This window comes from Bubalus kerabau, chromosome 3 (assembly GCF_029407905.1).
Source record: "Bubalus kerabau isolate K-KA32 ecotype Philippines breed swamp buffalo chromosome 3, PCC_UOA_SB_1v2, whole genome shotgun sequence".
Lineage (NCBI taxonomy): Eukaryota > Metazoa > Chordata > Mammalia > Artiodactyla > Bovidae > Bubalus > Bubalus kerabau.
Genome location: NC_073626.1, coordinates 157,186,046 through 157,210,960, shown reverse-complemented (window position 1 = coordinate 157,210,960; position 24,915 = coordinate 157,186,046). Strand labels below are relative to the sequence as shown.

The window sequence follows — 24,915 nt, the reverse complement described above, 5'->3', positions numbered from 1 at the left end:
CCTCCCAGAATATTGGAAATAAAAGCAAAAATAAATTACATGTAAGAACATTTGAAATGGTTATAGTTTTTCCAAGTAAAGGATTGCTAAGTCACTTCAGTCATGTCCGACTCTGTATGACCCCATAGATAGCAGCCCACCAGGCTCCCCCATCCCTGGGATTCTCCAGGCAAGAACACTGGAGTGGGTTGCCATTTCCTTCTCCAATGCATGAAAGTGAAAAGTGAAAGTGAAGTCACTCAGTTGTGTCTGACTCTTCACGACCCCATGGACTGCAGCCTACCAGGCTCCTCCATCCATGGGATTTTCCAGGCAAGAGTGGACTCTTGTGGGGTGCCATAGCCTTCTCTGAAGTAAAGGATTACTTCAAACGAAATGAAAATCTGAATTACTTAACTGAAACTCTCAACTTTCAGTGTTTTCAAAGACAGTCAGCCATGTGGTTACAATATTGAAGCCTCGTCTCACCCTGTCTGTGGTTTTATTTTTTTAAGCTATCACGTGATCCAAACAACCAGAAGACAATGTTTCAGGAAATGGTTAAAGTGCTATCCTTTTTCTCACAAGTACAAGAACAGACAGCTGTGTGGGAGCTTCTCTCCAGTTTTCCAAATGTGTTCCAGAATGACAGCACACTAAGCAATCTATTTGATGTGCTTCGAAATGCAAACAGGTAAGAATTACTGTTCATAACGAAGTCTTCTTTTTTTTCCTTCTAATGTTACCTTGAAGATCACTGCTGAGTAGTTAATTTAAACACAGCAAATAACCTTTCAGCACTTACTGCAGATTTTGGCAGTGAACGTGAGGGTATTAGATAAGCAAAGGAGAAAGATACACTGTGGTCATCAGGGTTATTGACATGTATATAGGGAATTGAGGAACACTAATCATAACATCAGTAATGTCAATTGATATCCCAGAACTCTGAAAAGATGGTAGAACAGGACCAACGGTTGATTGGAATGGCTCAGTCTCACTCAGGGACCACAAAGGCTCTGTGCATCTAGTATTTTACATGCTCAAGATGAAAATATTTCATTGGATTTTTGGTACTACACAGTAAAAAAAACAACCTTGCATAGTGGGTTGACTTTATTTGACATATATGACACAAAGATTTAAAAAACTTGCAGAAGAAATCCCTTTAAAGTCTATTTTCCTCATAAATGAGATCTGAGCATGCTAGCATTAAGAATTTGATGAACACATACTTAGGTTTTGGCTGTGATGCCTAGCTAATTTGGAAATGTGCATTAAACAAAACAACTGCGTCAACAACCAGTAATTACTGGTGCCTATTACATGCCAAACACTTTACTGGACCCTTCATATATTTCACATTGAAACTTAACAACAGAACTATCATTTATTTCATAAATGAGATAATAGAGGGCTGTAAAAATTAAATAATTGATGATCTTGCAGCTAAGAGAGTTTGAACCTGGGTTTTTATACTCCAGAACCCGGATGCCTCTCTAATATGTCACTAAGAGCACAGTGGATTCCGTGGTTAACGTCTGAAGCACCAGAAAGGAGTTTTCTCATCTTCTCTGGAGAACTTCTAAATGTTTATATTTGTTCAAAGACCTTGTAATAAACCCTCATGTTGGTATATTAATTTCATTTGATTCTCATAACAGTGCTTTGAGATTGAGACCACAGATATCTGCATTTTATTAAAAAGAAAATGTTCAGGGTGGGGAACACATGTATACCTGTGGCGGATTCATTTTGATGCTTGGCAAAACTAATACAAGTATGTAAAGTTTAAAAATAAAATAAAATTAATTAAAAAAAAACAAAAACAAAAACAAAACAACAAAAAAGAAAACACACCTTCATGGAAGTCAAATGACTTCTTCAGGAAGGTCAAAAGACTTCCTCAAGGTTCTACAACTAAGTAAGTGGTAAAGCTAGAACCTAAACTCAAGGAATCTGAATCCAAGTCCTGTGCTCTTTCCACAATAAATAACATGTCATAACTAAACTCAGAGAAGGCAATGGCACCCCACTCCAGTACTCTTGCCTGGAAAATCCCATGGATGGAGGAGCCTGGAAGGCTGCAGTCCATGGGGTCGCTGAGGGTCGGACACGACTTCACTTTCACTTTCACTTTTCACTTTCATGCATTGGAGAAGGAAATGGCAACCCACTCCAATGTTCTTGCCTGGAGAATCCCAGGGACGGGGGAGCATGGTGGGCTTCCACCTACGGGGTCGCAGAGAGTCAGACATGACTGAAATGACTTAGCAGCATAACTAAACTATAAAAGAAGCAAGATATTAGTAAATTCGATTTGGTTCTCATTTTGGCTCTTCAGGAAATTTTCACTCACTCAGCATTTTGACACTTGGTTCTCTTCCTCCTTTGTATATTCTATTTTAGAAAACAAACAGGTAAATCAATTAAAGGAGAAACGAGATTGTTTGAATTGTACAGTGTGGCAATGAAAGCAGTCAAGATATTCTTGAGACCACAATAAGATATCACTAACACTCACTAAAATGGGTTCAGTTTTAAAAGATGAGCAACCCTAGTTGCTGGCAAGAATGTAAAGCAAATAGAATTCATACATTGCAAGTTAGAGTGTAAAGTGATATAACCATGTCAGAAAACAGTGTGACAGGCTCTAATGAAGCTAAAAATAGAACCATGTGATGTACCATTCTACCCTTGGTTATTTACCCAAGAAAATGAAAACATATGCCCACATGAAGACTGGTATGCTAATACTCATAGCAGATTTATTCACAATAGCTAGAAATTGAGAGAAAAACAAATATCCATAAACAGAATGGATGAAAAATTGGAATTCTACTCAGTTAAGAATAATAAACAGATTACTTAATCACACAACAGCACAGATAAATCTTATGAATATTATGCTGGCAAAAGAATCCAGACCACACAAAAAAAGGAATACATACTAGATGTATAGATATTGTATTATTAACAAAGTTAATGTATAGTGTTAGAAATCAGAACAGTGGGTATTGGGGCAACTGTTGGAAGCATGACAAAACTTTTTTAAGGTGATATTTTGTATCACCTTAAAATAAGATAATTTATATCTTATTTAGCATGGTGGTTACATAATTGTATATATTGTCAAAGCTTGTTGAATAATAACCTTAAATAGGCTCATCATGTTGTATGTGAATTATACCTTAATGAAATTTGGTTATTAAACAACAGATAAAAACCGAACTCCCACAAAATAATGCTCACTGAAAGGTGGAAGATCCAAAAAAATACCCTTTGGTCAAAAATAAATTAATTAAAAATACATTAGACATCATTTTGATAGAGTAAATTACATAAGGTCATTGCACTGTGGCTATTTTAATTCCCTTAAAATTTAAAATAAAATTAGTGTATTATACCATAGATATGTTCTCAGGTAATGATTAGAATGTTATAAACCAGTCTACATAATAATGAAAACAGCTTTTAAAAGAAATAGCTTCAGATTATTATAAAGCAGATGACATCTGACTTTTTTCTAACCAGGATAACTTTCTTTAAAGCAGCTGACTTTTACTTATTTATTATTTAGCTAATTAATTAATTTAAATTTTATTGCCAATTTATATACTTGTTCTTTCTAACACGAAAGCCTCTAGCTATTTGTGGGATTTTTTAATGTAATAAATTTGGCATGTTGCATTTTGTAAATTTAAGGTGCACAGGCTGTCACATGATTTGGAGCACTTGGTGTGCTACTATCATTAAGGAATTGAATTTTTAATTAAATTTATTAGAAAAACTTCTAATATATTTGAAACAACATGGGTATGTGAATCTACTTTTCACTGGTAATTGCAATGAAATTCTAATACAGATTAAATATTTTCAATGAAAATTTAGCATCTGAGTTGAGATGCTTCATTAGTGTAAAATATACTGTGAAATCTGAAGATAATGCAATAGAAGATAAAATACTAATATATTCTATATTGATTAGATGTTGAAATGATCATATTTTGGATATATTGGGTCAAGTAAAATATATTATTAAAATTAATTTCATCTGTTTCTTTAACATTTTTAATGTAACTACTACAAAATTTAAAATTAAATGTCTTGCATTATATTTCTGTTGAAAGACCTTTTATGTCAACCATTTTTTAAAGTCAAATCTTCTTAACTATTATTATTAAAGTGTCACTAAAATTCTCCACAAATGACTGTATTTTGTCACCAAATCATTGGTTTATCTTACTCTTTGTTGATCAAGTAATATGAACAAATAAACCCTATCAAAACTCATTGCTGTTATATCCTCCAGCAGTTTTATAAAGTTGTAACTTGTTATATAGTTCAGTCACCAAATCCAGATTGCAAACTGTCAAGATTATGACAGAGGTTAGCAAAAATGAGCAATCTCAAAAACCAAGAAAAACATATTAAAAAAACATAGGTGATAGTCACTATTTATGAGAAGAAAGTAGTATACTTATATATGAATCACAAAAACTCCTTTTTAAATTACCTTACAAGGAGACTTGTTTTGGATAACTTCCATTTGTATATGATAAATAGGACAGGAAAACAAAACCAATGAAGTGAAGTAAAATTATCTTTATCAATAGTTTAAAGGATCTCATAGAGGATGGGGATCAGGTGTCATTTTTGGGGTCACATTTTGATAGAAAAAGATGAATTATGTCTACTGACATTTTTATTAGCTAATGCTGACAATGACCTTGCCAAATGTTCAGTCTTTGAAGGTGTTACTTTGAGATGAAAGATCAGCTGAGTCAAGCAGAGACCAAGCTGGGTGAAGGCTGGCAGAAATCTGCAGTCTCAGAACGTTTACCTGGTCTCCATACTCACCAGGATTCAGAAACAATTCAAAGTCTGGGAACAAGGATATTCTTGGGGCAAATATAAAAATGCCTGAGGTATCGGCTGTTATGTATACAGAGCACAGACGAGAAAAATTCAGCCATCCCACCGTGGCCAAACACGCAGCCGGAAAAACAAGCTAATGATGGCTGTGGCTCAGTGCAGAAATGGTCTGTCCTCCTCTTCTCTGCCATGTTGGGGCAAAGCACCAGAGTCAAAATGTAGAGGAGAAAGAGCAGAAATTTTGAAATTAGACACAACCAGTTTTATTTATTTGGATAACCTTGTGTAAGTTATTTAACTTTTGAACTTTATTGTTCCATAACAAGACAAATGAATTGACTTTTTGGAATTATTAGAGAAGCAAATAATATTATAAATAAATATGCATGCTAAGTTGCTTCAGTTGTCTCCAACTCTTTGAGACCCAGTGGACTGTAGCCTGCCAGGCTCCTCTGTCCATGGGATTCCCCAGGCAAGAATACTGGAGTGGGTTGCCATGTCCCCCTCCAGGGAATCTTCCAGACCCAGGGGTTGAAGCCTTTTCTGCAGCTCCTGCATTGCAAGCAGATTCTTTACCACTGAGTCACCAGGGAAGCCCATAAATAAACAGATATATGTTTATATATCCATACACATACCTACTAGAAATTAGAGGACATTCAAAAAATTAGCGCTCTAAATGTAATAGTTATTCATAGCTAGGAGCTAAAATTAAAATGATCTTAATTTAAATATTAAAAATTCAAAAAATATTGTAGAAAGTATATGCACATGCTGTTGCTGATGTGACCTTTCAGTTGACTAGGATACATATGGAAGAGCTATTAGCTAATATGTACTACATTTAACCTCACAATAGCAAATCCTTAACAAAGCCTTTTGTTCAAAGTTACCACTCATATATATATTTATATGTATTGCCTCACAGTGTTTATGAAATTCAAACATACTTGTACAATGCTAACATTTTTTAAATGTACTAATGACAATAGGAGATTAAAAAAAGAGGCATTTCTTAAGTCGGTAATTGATTTTTTGGAAATACTGAATGAACTTAAGCATGAACCAGTAAATTTGCTGATTTTTCATTCCTGGTGTAGGCTGCCCATCTTATTAGTAACATAAAAATCCTGGGAAGACAGTGCCAGTTAGTTTGGATATTAATTTTTGAGCTACCCCCTGGAGCAATGCCTGTGGGCTACTTAGAGGATAGAATGCAATCTCTAATTAGGGCAGGCTGCCATTTAAAAAAAAAAATTAACATTTGTTTAGCAAAAGATAAATATTTATCAAATACTTAATTAATAATTATTCCTGAAAGTGGATCCTTTATCTGGGCTTGATTTTTAATGAAAATAATTTCCAATATTTAATTTTTTTCCTTTAAAAACAAAAAAAGAGGTATCCTTTTATTGGAAACTGCTGTTTCTAACTACTTAGTTTTTAGATCTTAACAATAACAATAACAAAAAACTGATGTGAACTTCACTCCTTACTTTAAGACCTTTTAGGCTTTAGAATCCTGTATGGTTCAAGAATACTTTGTTGGGATTTTGTGCATGAACAGACAAACAAGCAATTAAATGACAAAGCAGCATCTTGTCTTTTATGTTATAAGAATAATTTTCAATACTGTAGCTATTTTCTCCTTGAATAACCTTTTGTTTCTGTCTGCAAATGTTGAAATGCAATCTGGTTTAATTGTTTTTCGACTTGTTAGCGTGCTGTGGGTTGTGCAGAAGGTTTATCCACGTGTCACAACTAACGAAGGTTTCAGAACTCTCCATAAATCTGTTAAACATCTGCTGTATACCCTGGACTCCCCATCTGAAGGTATTGTATTTCTATCTTTCTGTATTCAATTCTGCATTGCAGTTCTGTATTCAGTTCCATTAGGAATAAAAAACAAAATGCAACTGAAGCAACCATTTATGCACTACATTATTCTTAGGTGGCAACATATGTTACCACTAAATCTGGATCTTTAGCTAACCAAAGTGCGGAGACAAGGAGAAATGGTTGGAAAAGAGGCTGTGACTTTCTAGGATTTTTATTTTTATGAGAATGGTCTCTCTTAACTATATTATAAAGCTATGTTTATGCTTGGTACGAGAAAATAAATACCAGAGAAAGGGACTAAGCCTCAACAAGTAGATTTCTACCACAACTTTTTGAACAAATGCCTACACTGAATTGCAGTATTTTTGCCCTTTTCCCCCAAATTTGCCTTTTTAATTAGAATGAGTCTTTCTTTGGATAAAACTCACCGTTCAGCCAGCCATCTTGAAAATGCATGATGGACATCAGAGCGTGAATAGATCAGTATAGACCTACTCTCCCATCCAGTAAGACAAACCATAGCATCTTGCTAGTGAATCAGAAAAGATCATCTTTGCATATAGAGAATAGCATTATACACCACATGCATGGAAATGCACAGACACACACACACACCCAGCCATATACAGACATACATTTAGGACTATAAGGAATAAATCCCTACTTCACAAGTGAAATATTTGGTTAGTATTTACTGCTTCTGAACGAGTTTAGGAATAGGCTTTCTCAGCTGAGCTTGCCAGCTTTTAAGTATGTAGACTTTACTTTTGGATTACAGATGAGTAATCAGGTCAAAAGCTGATTGTTTATTACAAGATCTTAAACTGTTTTCATATGAAATGCTGGTTTTAAAGGCTTTTAAGACTTCTTGAAGGAGAATCTAACATACTCTTGGATACAAATTTCTTAGTCTACAACAATTTTTATGCCTTCAGTCACAAAATTAATGACTAGCTTGAAGGATTGATTCTTGTTAAATTCAGTGGTCTTCATGAACATTAGGGTTAAAAAAAAAAAAGCCTTATGCTTTTAAGAAAAGGTCCGGCCCAGAAAAACCAGACAGTACAATAACAAACACTAATTATTTCCTCTGTACGTTTTTCTGTTTGCATTTTAAAGACTTGAGAACTTCAGATTTCTCCTTACCATTCCTTTCCTTTTCATCTTCAGACTCACACCTTATAATTGTATAGAAGGATAAAGTTGAAATTTTTGTTACAAAGGACATAAGTTCTTTAGTGCCTTAGAAGCCAAAGAACCTCTCATTAACTGAGGCAGCAAAACACTTTTCCTGATGAACAATATAGCTCAATTTTCAATACTTAACAATGGCCATGCCACATTTCTATGATTATGCTCATAATTTTGAGCATGTGTTAAACCATGTGTTAAACCATGCCATTGGATAATCAGAATGACAAGGAAATATTAATACATTAAGGATATATGTTTTTATTTTTAGAATTAGATGTGCTTATATTTGTTTTGAAAAATTTCCTACACATGTGACTTCATCAGTCTAAAGATACCAATGCAGTAGTATTAAGGTCAGTTGCTATGTCACTAACCCCAAGCCCCTGCATGCATGCATGCTTGAGCAGAAATTTCAGGACCTTTGAAAAATTCTTCCATGTATTTCTGGGAATCCTTCAGGAAACCCAAACTTGTTTTGAAGTACAAATACCTGCCATGTTGCCCAAGCCACCCATGCGTATTCTTTATAGCATTTAGTGTTATTTGTGAACACATGTCCTCCCTTGGCTTTACACTAAATAAACTGGAGTGAAATGGTCACTCAGAGCAGAGTTGCTTGCTTGAGTCCTCTCTAATGATTGACAGGACTCAGATAGCTTTGAAGGTCTCATTCCCTTCTTTCAAACAAAAAGTAGAAAAAATAAAAAGGTAGTGTTCTTTTTTGTTTATCGATGATAAATATTTTATTATCTTAAGTCCTTTCTATCATCAAAACAACTCTATAAGAGGTATGTATTATCCCATTTTGCAGACAAAACAACTAAGGCAAAGGGAGGCTGGGCACTTTGCCTATGTTATACATCCAGCAAGTGACTAAACTGAGATTGAGAGCCTGAATCTGTCTATGCCCAGAGCCAGGTCCCCAAGCTCTGTTATCCTTTGGCCTTACTCGTATTTACCATCTGAGACATGTACACACTTGCTTCTAGGATATCTCACACAAGTACTCGCCACCACAAAACCTCAGAATGGCTCCACTTTCGGCCAGTCATAGAGTGTGATTCATTGTGCCAGATTCCTTCCCACATGATACATTTTTCAGTAGCCATTGCTCCATTCCTCTCTGCACTCCATGTCTATTTCTAATTCTAACTTCCACACCTCATGTCTACTTTTGAGTCAGCCTTGATTATGAACACACTTCAAGGTTTTTTCAGAAACCTCCTCAGCAACCATGACAATATGGAGATGCTAATAAACATTTGAGAAGATGTTTTAAGGAATCTTAACTTCCTGTTTTAAGGAATCTAATTCTCAGCTCTGACCCAGTAAAGATCCCTGCTTCACTATTTAGTATTTCCATTTATAAAACTGAGTTTTGAGGGTGAAGATTACCTTTTTTGGCTCATTGAAGTTTACTCTTTTGCCAAGTGTTAAATTACATCTTTAAACAAAAAGCCATGTTTACTGGTGAAAGGAGGTTATCTGTGCACTAGATTTCTTTCTCTGTCTTTGGGCACCATTTTTATATATGCCTAATTCTACAAATAAAAATAAAACCTTGCTTTTTAAAGGGCTGTAACAATTTCCACTTCATTAAAACCCATTCAATATGGTACTTCTCAGATACTTTAAACTCGAGAAGGACAAGTGCCCAGAGGGCAAAGTCCATACTTAACATCAAGGTCAAGCCTATAATTGATATATACAAAGTTAATTTCTATTAGTTATTCATTTTAATAATCTGATGAAGAAGAGACATTCCATAACCATACAGTATATAAATGCTAATGGACCCAGTCATATAATATACAAACACTGATGAGCTCATAGGAGTTCAAAGTGAGCAAGATTTGATCTTGGAAAAATGGTTTTATATACTTTTACACTGCAGAAGCATACATCTTCACAGAGTCCTATCCTGGATTATTCTATATATGTGCTCAGTTGCTAAGTTGTGTCCGACTGTTTGCCACCTCATGGACTTTAACCTACCAGGCTCCTGTCCATGGGATTTCCTAGGCAAGAATACTGGAGTGGGTTGCTATTTCCTTCTCCAATTCTATATATGGATGCCAATAAACAATGGTTATTACCATTATTAACTAGGTTTATTTATACTGAATATCTTCTTCTTGGTCCTCTCACTCACTGATGCATTGCTGTCTTTAGAGCAATAATACTTAGCTGTCTTGAGCAGAGAAGAGAGGGACTCCTGCCAGAGAGGAAAACTGAAAAAGCAATTCTGCCAAGTTACTAGAGATGGTACAGACATTACTCAGACATGACTGATACAGAGGAAGACAAGGAGGTTTTTAAATCTTTGAGTCTTTTACACGCATCCTTATTTAAATAAACAAAATGATCAGCGTGAGAAAAGTACAGATGGCTGCCTAATTTTGTGCTACGACCTTTTTAGAAGACTTTAGAACATACTAACTAGAGACAATGGGAGAAGTATTAAAGCTGTCAATAAAGTACCCTATGGAAAATGATAAGGCCAGTGTTGAAAAACGACAGCACTGGAACTTCTGGATTATATATGAGGAATTAAGAGTGTCTACAGAGAAGAGTGAACTAAGTAATTCCATTTCTTTAAAGGAGTTGAATGAAAGCGTTGGATTTCTGATGTTTTTATTTATGCAGTAGCCATTTTTAAGTTTTGCATGTGAATGTTGTTGCACTTACTTTTTTTTTTTTATTCAGGAAAGTGTATTTAAAAAAAAATTTTAATTGGAAGAAAATTGCTTTTTATGTTGGTTTCTGCCATACAACATGAATCAGTCATAATTATACGTATATACTCTCCCTCTGGAGCCTCCCTCCCCTCCCCGCATCCAGCCCCTCTAGGTCACCACAGAGTGCCAGACTGCTCTCCCTGTGTTACATATGGAATACTACTCAGCTACACTCACCCTGCAATGATAGAATGCTATGCAGCAAGCTGACTCAGGGACCCATTTAACTTCTAGGGGCAATTCTCTGTGTTGAATTAGACCTTCATATATGGTTTCCATTAGACATGACTTAGTGATTGCCTTCCATACTCCAAACCTCACATTATTTGAGACCACTCAGAATGATTCTATAAACATGAGTTAATTTACATTCACAGCTGCATTCAATTGAAATCACTGGCTGGTTTTTGAAAGATAAAAAATATAGATTAGTGATGGCAGATGTTTCCTAAGGCTACATTCTAGACAAATGAAAGCAAACAAATGAAAAAATCCAGTGACCCATGAGATTGAAATTGGTTTAATTTGATTAACAAGTCACCAAGGTAGTCAATCTGCATTATCATATTTGAGTTATCTATGCATACAGGTCATAGGGTAAAATAATGTAATGGTTTGATGCACAGAGAAATAATTTGTTAGAAATGCATATGCCTAACCATTGGGATTATTTCACTTGGGGGGCAATTGATAAATACATATTTTAAATGTTTCCAACTGAGCTTAGACATCTCTGTAAAGTCGTTTGGAGAAAAATTCTGCAGACTGTCTGCTTTTCTTCCCACTAATTTGACCTGGGATGATTTTTACTTAGAAAAATAAATCCTTTAATGAAATGTTAAATGTTATCTCTTTAGGTGGCTCTGATAATACAACACATTTGTGGAGTGAGGAAGATGGACAGTCACTATCCCCAAGCAGCCTGGCTGCACAGTAAGTCTTTGTTGGTTTGTTGGTTTGTTCCTAAATTGGTAAGTAACTTGACTGAATAAGCAAGCAGCACAATTCATAAACATCATTCTTTTCATCAGTGTGTAAGACCAAAGAATAGAAAAAATCAACTATTGACTGACGAAAGAAAAAGTTAAAGTTGAAGTGCAGTAAAGTTGAAACTTATTTTTTGGTATTATTCAGTGATATTTTTAGATAACGCAACATAAAGATCTGGTTTTCAGTTCTAAGATTGCATAACTAGGTCCCACATGTTCTGTCTGGATAGGTCACCTTATGTCTATGAAGAAAATCTAGCTGGAGGCCCAATTTCCAACTCTTTTCAAAGTCTTTCATCTTCATATGAAAGATGTAGAAGTCTCCAACTTTTTACATTACTGTTGATTTCGGTTTTTAAAAATTGACATTAAAAACTGACCCCCCAAGGTAATGCAAACTTTGTTTGCTTTAGTAGTATTCAAGTAGCCAAAGTGTTTATAAGTTATTTAATTTTGGACTATTTGTGGTTCACATAAATGTTTATATATTTACCTATTCCTGAGACAGTGAATAGGCAGTGGAAATAACAGAAGTAATGTTGGCTTCTAAGGACCGTTAACATAAGCAGTTCTCTGAAATAACTAACAGTTATGGTAGAAAATTCAAGCAGTTGCCTCTAGAAGCTCACTGAAGTAAATTCACATAGTTCAAGGCAAATTTAGAGACTAGGTGATCTGTTATGTAAAAGTTGTTTTGGCCTAATAAATTATACTATTGAAATTATTTGACTTTAGTCCCAAAAGATATGTTTTTGTGGGCTAATGGAAATGGAAACAAATAAAAACAAATAGTAGGCCTTATTTTTAACCATTCATTTATTTTTCTAAAATAGAATCTATGCAATTGTTTATAAACTTCCTATTATTCAGTGAGAAGTTTCCCAACTTTGGGTAGTTCTAGGCAAAATTCTTCCATCAACAACCACCTTCTCTTTCTGCCCCCACATCTTTCCTCTAAGGTGCCTGAACTAGATGCTTCTCCCAAAAGCAGTCTTGCAATCCTGGGCAATTTTCCCCCAGACAGGATTCCATATTCCAAATAATCAAGTCATTTAAACACATTCCCTGTATAGCCAGCAAAATATTTAAAAACAAAAAACAAAAAACCTCTGACTTCAGACAACTGGGTACTTATTGCTTAAAGCCAGGTATCTTTATCAGAGCCTTGGGGGCATGCATAGTGCTAGTTCTTCAGATGTGAAAATTACACAACAAATGTAGTTGGTTGCTGACAGCTAGCTGACAGTTTATTAGGAAGAATTAATTACTTTTAAGATGGCTCTTGTTGAGATTGGTGAAATTAAGGGATTTATTATCTTTGGGCTCCCTTTCCATTCCCACTTTAAAACAATCACAGAGTGGAAATACTTAGCATGAGATAAAAGTGTTTGTAGTCCAGAATTTTCTTTGGAAAGCTGCTCAAAAATATTTTTTCCCTCATAGCTCTTCTCCCTTCTCTTTATTTTTGCACTAAAGTTACTTTTTTTTGTTGTGTGTGTATATGAACAATATGCATGCATATATCTGTAAGTTCATCTTTTTTTGTAAGCATTCTTAGGATGTAGGTAATATTTTATATAAAATATGTAAATTAAATGGATTAAAGAAATACTTGGGATGTTTATGCCAAAACAGTTGGCATATATATATCTTAACTTTTGGTATATATTAAATATAATCTCAAAAATCTTGGTAATCAGATGTTCTTCATGGAACTAAGATAATGGCTTATATGATATTTCAAGGTCACTTTTAGCTCAACATTCTTCTATTTAAAGCTTGAAAATTTGTCATGAGAAGTTCTTGTGCTATTTCATTTGAAAAGTTAGACAAATATTTTGCTGTTGAGCATGGCACTAAGATGGAAATGGCTCAATGCTATAATAATTATGACAAAGAGGAAGACAAACACAAAAGAAAGAGAGGCAGTAATAAGAGGAGAGTCTCTGGTCAAAGAAGTGCCTGAACAAAAGCAAGAAAGCTCAGGAATGGGTGCAGTTTTTCTAAACATGGAAGCTATGGACTATATTTAAATGAAAGTCAACCATCTGACCAATAAGCTGTGCCCTGACTGGTAAGTTAGAGACTTTTCTTGCTATAGATTTTCTTGTTTAAGTTCCTCAAGGATCCAGTGTCATTAGATCAGATCAGATCAGATAAGTCGCTCAGTCATGTCTGACTCTTTGCGACCCCATGAATCACAGCACGCCAGGCCTTCCTGTCCATCACCAACTCCCGGAGTTCACCGAGACTCATGTCCATCAAGTCAGTGATGCCATCCAGCCATCTCATCCTCTGTCGTCCCCTTCTCCTCCTGCCCCCAATCCCTCCCAGCATCAGAGTCTTTTCCAATGAGTCACCTCTTCGCATGAGGTGGCCAAAGTACTGGAGTTTCAGCTTTAGCATCATTCCTTCCAAAGAAATCCCAGGGCTGATCTCCTTTAGAATGGACTGGTTGGATCTCCTTGCAGTCCAAGGGACTCTCAAGAGTCTTCTCCAACACCACACTTTAAAAGCATCAATTCTTCGGTGCTCAGCCTTCTTCACAGTCCAACTCTCACATCCATACATGACCACAGGAAAAATGATAGCCTTGACTAGACGAACCTTTGTTGGCAAAGTAATATCTCTGCTTTTTAATATGCTATCTAGATTGGTCATAACTTTCCTTCCAAGGAGTAAGCGTCTTTTAATTTCATGGCTGCAGTCACCATCTGCAGTGATTTTGGAGCCCCAAAGATAAATTCTGACACTGTTTCCATGGTTTGCCCATCTATTTCCCATGAAGTGATGGGACTGGATGCCATGATCTTCGTTTTCTGAATGTTGAGCTTTAAGCCAACTTTTTCACTCTCCTTTCTCTCTTTTTCACTTTCATCAAGAGGCTTTTGAGTTCCTCTTCACTTTCTGCCATAAGGGTGGTGTCATCTGCATATCTGAGGGTATTGATATTTCTCCTGGCAATCTTGATTCCAGCTTGTGCTTCTTCCAGCCCAGCATTTCTCATGATGTACTCTGCATAGAAGTTAAATAAGCAGGGTGACAATATACAGCCTTGACGTACTCCTTTTCCTATTTGGAACCAGTCTGTTATTGCATGTCCAGTTCCAACTGTTGCTTCCTGACCTGCATATAGGTTTCTCAAGAGGCAAGTCAGGTGGTCTGGCATTCCCATCTCTTTCAGAATTTTCCACAGTTTATTGTGATCCACACAGTCAAAGGCTTTGGCATAGTCAATAAAGCAGAAGTAGATGCTTTTCTGGAACTCTCTTGCTTTTTCCATGATCCAGCGGATGTTGGCAATTTGATCTCTGGTTCCTCTGTCTTTTCTAAAACCAGCTTGAACATCAGGAAATTCATGGTTCACATATTGCTGAAGCCTGGCTTGGAGAATTTTGAGCATTCCTTTACTAGCGTGTGAGATGAGTGCAATTGTGCGGTAGTTTGAGCATTCTTTGGCATTGCCTTTCTTTGGGATTGGAATGAAAACTGACCTTTTCCAGTCCTGTGGTCACTGCTGAGTTTTCCAAATTTGCTGGCATATTGAGTGCAGCACTTTCACAGCATCATCTTTCAGGATTTGGAATAGCTCAACTGGAATTCTATCACCTCCACTAGCTTTGTTCATAGTGATGCTTTCTAAGGCCCACTTGCCTTCACATTCCAGGATGTCTGGCTCTAGGTCAGTGATCACACCATCGTGATTATCTTGGTCATGAAGATCTTTTTTGTACAGTTCTTCTGTGTATTCTTGCCATCTCTTCTTAATATCTTCTGCCTCTGTTAGGTCCATACCATTTCTGTCCTTTATCAAGCCCATCTTTGCATGAAATGTTCCTTTGGTATCTCTGATTTTTAAACCCTAGTCTTTCCCATTCTGTTGTTTTCCTCTATTTCTTTGCATTGATCGCTGAAGAAGGCTTTCTTATCTGTTCTTCCTATTCTTTGGAACTCTGCATTCAGATGTTTATATCTTTCCTTTTCTCCTTTGCTTTTCACGTCTCTTCTTTTCACAGCTATTTGTAAGGCCTCCCCAGACAGCCATTTTGCTTTTTTGCATTTGTTTTCCATGGGGATGATCTTGATCCCTGTCTCCTGTACAATGTCATGAACCTCATTCCATAGCTCGTCAGGCACTCTATCTATCAGATCTAGGCCCTTAAATCTATTTCTCACTTCCACTGTATAATCCAGTGTCATTAACCCACATCCAAATACCCTGAGACTATAATGTTAGTGCAAACATCATCCTACATGTTTATTGGCTATGCTAGGATGAGTCTCTTCCATTAGTATTTGAATAAAATCTAAGTTAACATCTAATATAACTAGTTAATTTGTGTGCTGTGCAGTTTGATTCAAAATAGATGGTACCCAAATCAACCATTGACATTTATTCTATCTCTGCTGTACATCAAATTCAGTAATAGACACTAAGGGAAGAAATTACAAAATAGAGATGCAGCCTCACAGATGAAATGACTGGGCATGTGTAACGTGCATACATTTACCCACATAGGTTTGCCTCACAAATATTAGACTATGTGCTTACATGCAGTCAATTTGAAAGGGATACAAAAAGTGGTTAATTGGGGAACTCTGAGTTGGTTGCTTAAAGAAGAAAAAGGAATTGACATTATTCAGTTGGATTCTACCATTTCTTTGTAATCACAACTACATGAATTTAAATTATTTAGAGAATGTTATAAGTGGAATGGACCTAGCAGATCACCTAGCTCCCATCTCTCATTTGACAAAAGAGGAAGCGGAAGTTCAGAGAGAGGGTAGCCAGATTTAGAGGAGAAAGGAAAGGAAAGAAACATGCAAGACTTGTGGGATGTACTTGCACTGAAAAATTATTTGTTATTTTGCTGAAATTCAGTTTTAACTGGGATCCCTGTCTTTTATCTGGCAACGCTAGCCCAGTGATTTTTCTTTCAAGTAAACGTGCCTAGAAATGATCTTAAGATCACTTATGATTGGATATTAAAGTAATTAAATATCAAGGTAATGCCCATGGGAAAGGTAAATACTCAGAGAATCCAGAGTAGTGCTACCATTGTGCAGTTGGGCTGGATGAGGGAAGATGTCCTACTTGCCAGGGTTTCAATGCTCAAGTCAACCAGTGCCAGATAACTAGGGACTCACAGGATCACAACAAAATAGCTTTACTTTATTTCTATATGACTTAATTTGCATCTTCTTTTCTAATTCTATAGGCTCCTAATACTGGAACAGTTTGAAAATGCCCTCTTAAATATATCAGCAGATAGTCCTTATATTCCTTATTTGGCATGCGTGAGAAATGTCACTGGCAATTTAGCCAGGGGATCAAAAGGTAATGCTCTTCTTTCTTAAGAGTCAAAATCCTACTCATGGTTTTTGATTTTGTTCTAAAATAAAGTCTTATGTTTGCTTTAAAGCAGAAGAAACTTTTAAAATCTTCGTTTCCATATCCATCTGTTTCAGTGGTTTGATATATGAAGTAATATCTAATCATATTATTACATTACTACTCCTGTTGCAGCTGCTAGTACTACCTGGCCACCTGGACAAACTTTAATGTATAATAACCATATAAGAAATAATGTGAGAGTAAGTAAGTGAAAGTCGCTCAGTTGTGTCCGACTCTTTGCAACCCCATGGATAGTCCATGGAATTCTGGGTAGCTTTTCCCTTCACCAGGGGACCTTCATAACCCAGGGATTGAACCCAGGTCTCCTGCATTGCAGGCAGATTCTTTACCAGCTGAGCCACCGGGGAAGCCCAAGAATACTGGAGTGGGTAGCCTATCCTTTCTCCAGCTTATCTTCCTGACCTAGGAATCAAACCAGCGTCTCCTGCATTGCAGCAGCTTTCTTTACCAACTGAGCTATCCAGGAAGCCCAACATGAGAGTGACCACCTAGATAAACTTTCCATGTCTCCAGAATTAGGAGTTCACATAACTCTCCATGACATTTTCTATACCTTTAATCTTAGTTGTCAAAAAATAATAAAAAGGATAATGAAGACTTCCAAAAGCAGATGTAAATTACATAAATAAAGGCATTTTTGTAGCAGACTACTTTTTACTTCCTATCCTTACACACTTTGTTTTCCATCTTCTACCTACACGGACAACTGTGAAGATTACATTTAATCAAATATTTCTTTTTCTTTGTTAAAGATAAAACATCTATTTGTAGGAGATATACATTCAGTATTCCTACACCAAAATGGTTTTTTTTTTTGAGACTTAATGGCAAGCAAATAGCACAACTAATATTTGAGTATGATCTCTCTATACCGGGCATGAATTAATCAAGGGTGGAAGGGCATATTTGTATCACAGTGATTATACAACCTATTCTCTCTCAAACCCTTCAGCTTAATAATATACCCAAAATAATAACGTATTCGGTTCACAAAGAACCAATACTGTGTAGCACCTTTGCTGGAAATATTTTTGTCTCTAAGCAGAATATCTATGAATATTTTAAAAATAATGAACTCTATACCCTCCATGGTTCAAGGAAAGATTAAATTTTCACTCATTTTATAGTTAGATTCAAGTAGGCTATTATCTTAGAAAAAACGTAGTAATAAATTAGGATGAAGGTGTCTTTCAAATAGATTTCCTAAATGACCTTGCAGTTCACGTAAGGTAATTCTTTTCTCCTCTTTTACAGAAAGTTTAAGAATGCTGCACTCTACAATTCGATTTAAAAATTCTTTTCTTCAAAATGGTTCCTATGAGGATTACCTCCCTCCAGTTCCTGAAGTCTTGAAATCAAAAGTAAGCCATGAAAGGGGAAAAAAAAAAAAAAAAGCCCTCAATACTTCTTGTAATTCTATGGAAAGATATATTTGTAATTTTTAACTTTGTATAAGTCCTAGTCTTATTTGACTCTAGATTAATGCTAGAAAGGGGGTGACGAGTTCTGGTTGGTGCTGTGTAATTGTATTCTGTTTTTAATTGGTGTCTATCTTTGTCTGAAATGACCCATAAGAGCCTAATTACAGAATGCAATATGTAAAGAAATGACTCCTGATATAGTTGTCTCATTAAACTACATGATTTTAATAGACATTAAAAATTTGATTTCTGATTTGAGATCTCCCTAGATTTTAAAGCTATAAATGTTGATTTCAAAGCTAAATGTTTTGGATTTGACAGTATGCAAAAATCTGAGAAATTGACTCACCTTATTTTTATTATCATCAGAAGCAGAAACCCATAAATCATATTAAAATGTATGATATTGAAGAAAGGGGGAAGAAGCCACAGAAAAAAATGTTAACTCTGAAGTTTGAATTGGTTGGCATTTGTCTCTTTTTCTTTGTTTAGCTCATGCATACACTATGCAGGTTCCCATGAAATCCACTCTATTTCTTAAATAACCCTATTAAATTTTGAAAGCAGCTTTCTGAGTAAGAACAGCAGTTTAATTGGATTATGTAGCCATGGATAAAGTAAAATTAGAATTGGTTTATTCAGTGCAAGCAGGATGATGTCTGTATAGTCAACATGGTTTAATTAAGCAGGCAAAGAAAACATGTGTCCCTGTATATTACAAATAAATATGCTAGTTATACTAGATTACTTACATTGTAGGCTTAGTCTTCTATCTACATGAATCAAATTTCTAGTGTACTTAATTTAGCACTATTTTAGTTTATATGAGAGACTTATGTCTTAGTTAAATAAGAAAGAAGTTATGCATTCATCTGGAAAAGACCTGCTCATCCTTCAAGGACAAGTTTAAATGTCACTCCTATAATATCAGAGTATCTCCTTTCTCCCTGTTTCCAAATAAGGATAATGACTTTGTGCACATATCATATTTACCCATTCATTCATTCCATCCATCCTCTGTGCTCCCATAATGCCACTCTATTTATTTAAAAGATATAATCTCTAACCCCAGAGGTCCTTGTAATCAATCCAGTGAAGGAGATGGAAAAGCAGACCAGTGATTATAACACAGTGAGACAAGTGTTGTGGTATGTGGTTGGACAGGATTCTGTATATGGAGGTGGTATATCTGACTTCGATTGCAGAGGATGAAGGTGGAGAGAAGAAATTTCATGAAGGAGATACTCTTTACTCTGAGTCTTGCCAGACTGTGTAGGATTATGTTAATAGTCCCACATTCCAGACATAGTGATGTGAGTTGGAAAGCAAACAGAGGTGTGAATATGAAGGACAGCTAGGGGTTACCTGAAGTCATGAGTCCAGTTAGAGCACAAGGTGCTTATAAGAGAGGCAGGAAAGGAGGCTCAGATCTCCAAGGCCTGGGGGATCAAGGAGTTTGTTTAGTCAAGGAGTTTGAATCTGATCCTTAAAATTGTGAATTTGAAGAAGGTAAATTCCTCATTTTAGAAAATGATCTCTCTAGGAGACTTGTGGAAGACAGACTGAAAGAAAGCAAAATGGGCTATTTTTGCAATAACCTAAGCAAACCGTGAGGCCCTGTAAGATGTCAGTGGCAGAGAACAGAAGGAAAAAAATGTCAAGAGCATTGTAGGAGGTTGAACTGACCCAGCTTGGCAGCCAGTGGCATGTGAGGCATAGGGAAGTGGAGTCTCCAATTACAGTGAGATTTCTGGCTTTTGGAATTTACTACTTAGTATTATAACTTCTTGTATATGTGGGATTTATTTCTCCAACTAGAGTGTAAAATCTGATGAAATTGTGCCTTCTGCTTTTTCAAAGTATCACATCTAGCAGTAGCAGGATCTTAAGACCGGACTCACAAATGTGTGAAAAAATGATGGCATTAAAGGAGAGCCCTGGTGATGTAATAGTGTTACCAGGGCAATTACTCCCTGTAGTTCTCAGCTTGCAGAGTAACTGGGCAGCACACAATGTACGCTGGGAAATGGAAACAATACATGCTCATCATTTGCACTAATGTCCCGGGAATGGAGCAAAGGATAATTTAAAACAGCATCCACATTTTGAGTATTTTGCTCCCCTTGTAGGTTATGTTATGAAAAAAGGTTGAGAAGCCACAGAATGAATAAACTATAATTCTGTTCCTTAGGTAGAAAATCTTTTGCCATTTATAACAAGCATGGCTGCGATTTGCAATTGACAGAACCTATTCATTCGTAGACTACAAGCTCCATAGGAACATGAATAAATGTGTGTTTTACTGTGTACCCTCAGCACCTGGCATTGAGTCCAACACATGGAAAATACTCAGTACATAACATTGAAAGGATGAAGACAAGCTCCTAGAGTTTGTCTAGAAACTCCTAGAACAAGATATGTTCTTGCTCCCCTGTTTTGTCCTCCCTGGTAACTAGTATCTTGATTGTGATAGTCAGGGCCCACCCTAACTTCTTTATTCATGATATTTCTAAGAAGGTTTAGACCCTCAAAAATGCCAATGTCTGTCATTCACTGGTAACTTTGTTTCTGTTCTAGCACTGAACATTCTACTCTTCTTGAGCTTTTGAGTTTTCTCCTCCCTTCATTGTCTGTTTTCTCTTTTCTTTTCAGTCTCTCAGGTGGGAAGGATAACCTCTTGATTGAGAAACTACTCATAAAATGGATATTCCCCACATTAAGCAAAAATACAGATAGCGCACTATTTATACTGTAACACTCTCACATTTTTTAAGAGGCCTCTTTTTTTTTTTTTTATTCACCTTCTAAGAGCCCAGGAGCATTGCTGTTTCAGCATCTTTATGCATATGATATTTTGAGGTCTGTGCCATCATGTTACTTACAATTCTGATTCAGATACATTAGGAAACATAGACGAAAGGGAATTCAATCACAGCTGGACATGGAGCTAGTTATGGGTCATCGTTCAAGTTTAGGCTGAGACCTTACTATGTAGGTCAGGGTCTTGATACATAAGTCTTTGACAAACCTGTAATCTGGACTTGACACATACTTTTGAAGAAACAATTATAATTCTCTGAATGTATGTTGAGTACAAATAAACTATGAAGTTTCTAAAAGTTTAATGCATGTATTGTTTTTAGAAAAAAGTAGTTGTTGTTCAGCCACTCAGTCATGTTCGATTCTTTGCAACCCCATGAACTGTGACACACCAGGCTTCCCTGTCCCACACCATCTCCCGGAGTTTGCTCAAATTCATGTCCATTGAGTCAGTGATGCCATCCAGCCATCTCATTCTCTGTCATCCTGTTCTCCTCCTGCCTTCAATCTTTCCCAGCATCAGGGTCTTTTCCAATGAGTCGGTTCTTCACATCAGGTGGCCAAAGTATTGGAGCTTCAGCTTCAGCATCAGTCCTTCCAGTGAATCTTCAGGGTTGATTTCCTTTAGGATTGACTGGTTTGATCTCCTTAATGTCCAAGGACTATCAAGAATCTTCTCCAGCACTACAGTTAAAGGCATCAATTCTTCAGTGCTCAGCCTTCTTATCGTTCAGCTCTTAATGACAAATACTAAGTGACCATCATGTTGCTCCTTGATGGCTGTGCCTCACAGTGCTGCTGCTGCTGCTGCTGCTAAGTCGCTTCAGTCGTGTCCGATTCTGTGCGACCCCATAGATGGCAGCCCAACAGGCTCCCCCGTCCCTGGGATTCTCCAGGCAAGAACACTGGAGTGGGTTGCCATTTCCTTCTCCAATGCATGAAAGTGAAAAGTGAAAGTGAAGTCGCTCAGTCATTTCCGACTCCTAGAGACCCCATGGACTGCAGCCTACCAGGCACCTCCATCCATGGGATTTTCCAGGCAAGAGTACTGGAGTAGGTTGCCATTGCCTTCTCCACCAGGGTGCATTGTTAATCCTGAATTAAATTCTTATTTCAGAGGACAAATTCTACTTCAATAGCAGGGCTAGATTTCCAATTTCTCTTTCTATATATTTTGCCTTATCAAGCCAAGATTATTCTATATGGACTTTTATTGGTTTCTTATACATGTATGTCAAACTTGCAATTAAAAAATATATTTCAGCCTCTACTGAGTAAAGTCATTCAAACTTACTACACCCCTAAAAGCTCAATTAAGAAAATAAATTGAGCTCCCAGTATTTATCTTTTTATTTAAGAAATCACCAAAATAAAAGTCACTGGCAGAGAAGTTCATTAGAAATATAATCATATCTAATATTTGGAAAATCAAAGGAAGGAACAAGTGAGAAATATATCATTATTGGTATATCATTACTGGTAATATGATTGAGTTTGTTGCAGAATGGAAAGTTTCTCATAACAATAAGACTAGAATTTTAATACATATGAAACCGTTTTAGATAGTTCAAACCCAGAAGTCAATTAGATATTAAATAGACCAATGATATTTACTGTCTAAAATGATTTGTGTTTAATTGCTAGTGCCTACATGTAGTTACTATAAATCTCTCATCCAAGATGCATCATTGTACCTTTCCCATTTGACATATGCAAAGAAATATTCCTGAACATTTTCTTGTATCATTTCTGTCAAAATGCAGCTGCTGATTGGAAACTGAGCTGTAATGAATGGCACATATATTTGCTTCTTTAGATGTTGCTCCAAATTATTTCACGTCTTAAAATGAATAGCTCTAGGGTTGCTTCTGAGCACAACAGAACTAGCTTTCCCAGAGGCATAATGTTTTCCCCTAGGATATATAACTTGGGGATATATCCTCAGAACACACAGAGCATAGTGAACTGCAAGGAGGAATATACTTGACTGGGTAGGAAATTAGTTGATTTTCATTTTTCTCCTTTTTTTTCTGAGTAAAGGATTTTAGACCCCTTTAAGCATTCCATAGAACAAAAGTTTCCCTCCATCAATAAGAGGATAGAAGATAATGTCAGTCAGTAGCAGTGTAGACACTTGAAAAAACAGGTATATACAAATCCATATTTTAAAATATGTGTGATTCTCATGCTGCAGTTTTAGAAAGTCTTTTTAATTTTTTTAAACTTGTGGTAAAATACATATAACATAAAATTTACCACCTTAACCATTTTTAACTCTGTAGTTCAGTTGTGTCAAGTATACACACATGGTAGAACTCTTAAGCTTGCAAAGAAAAATCCTGTGTGCATTAAGCACCTATTTCTCATTCCCCTCACCCCCTAGTCCCTGGCACCTGCAATTCTACCTTCTGTTGCTATTAATTTGACTGTGCTCAGTACTTTGGATAATGGAATCATTCCATATGTCTTTTTATGACTGGCTTATTTCACTTAGCATAATGTCCCAAGACTCATCTACATTGTAATATGTGAGAGAATTTCTTTAATTTTTAAGGCTGGATAGTATTCCATTATATGTGTATACTATATACACATCACACATATACAAGTTACATGTGTTTATCCATTCATCTGTCGATGCACATGGAGTGCTTCCACTCTTGGCTATCATGAATACAACTGCTATGAACATGAGTCTACAAATATCTGTTTAAAACCCAGCTTTTAATAAATACTTTTGAGTATATTCCTAGAAGCAGAAATGCTAAGTATTATGGTAATTCTATTCTGAATTTTTTGAAGACCCACTGTATTATTTTTTTTATAGTGGCTACATCATTTTACATTCCCATCAAGAGTGCACAAGGGTTCTAATTTCTCCATGTCCTGCTAACATTTGTTATTTTTTGCCTTTATTTGTTTATTTGTTTGTTTTATTATTTGTTTGTTCATTTGTTTGTTTTGATAGTAGCCATCCTGTGAGTGTGAAGAAAACCTTCTTGAAGTTTCAAATCAAATCTGCTCTGCTGTCTGCCCTTACACATAATTTTAAAAATATGCTAAAATATAAAATTAGTTTAAGTATTTGTGGTTTAAGTGAGATTAAACTACATTTTTTTAAACCTGTGAATCTATGTTATGAATACTGTTGAGAAAAAAGTCTAATAGGTTCAAAAGTTTTCTAAAACTTCTTGAGAACAATAAACTCAAATGACAGAAAACAGTGCTTTGTGGTAAAGCTGTTGCCATATGCCAACTAACTAAACACATAAGCAAAATGTTTTTAGGAAGTAAATCAATTTTGGTTGTTTATTATCAAATACTAAATATTTAGAATAATGTCACTAATATTTCCCACTCTTTCCCCCTCTGGAAAGCTGTCTCAGCTTCGAAACTTGACCAAGCTTCTTTGTGAACCTGAAACTTTCAATTCAATAGAGGAAATGTGCCAGCTCTCCAGTGTGGACTTTGGGAAGCTATGTGAAGAGAGTGCGTTTCATGTGCAGCTCCTGGAAGCAGCAGAGCTTGGCACTGAAATAGCCACCAGCTTACTGTATAACGACAGTGTTCTGCCTGAGAAACTGAGGGATTTGCTTTCTGGGGATCCAAGCAAAATTAATTTAGATATGGATCGGTGAGTTTTT

General features: G+C 36.1%; 1 protein-coding gene across 1 annotated transcript in view; it reads left to right on the top strand.

Annotated features, from left to right (window-relative positions):
* ABCA12 (ATP binding cassette subfamily A member 12) overlaps positions 1-24,915 on the top strand; it is a 200,977-nt gene that overhangs the window by 86,028 nt on the left and 90,034 nt on the right. The window contains exons 7-12 of the mRNA XM_055573389.1: positions 495-673; positions 6,575-6,687; positions 11,483-11,558; positions 16,834-16,952; positions 18,285-18,391; positions 24,649-24,905. Coding sequence (XP_055429364.1) covers positions 495-673; positions 6,575-6,687; positions 11,483-11,558; positions 16,834-16,952; positions 18,285-18,391; positions 24,649-24,905 — 851 coding nt within the window. The remainder of the gene's footprint in view (positions 1-494; positions 674-6,574; positions 6,688-11,482; positions 11,559-16,833; positions 16,953-18,284; positions 18,392-24,648; positions 24,906-24,915) is intronic.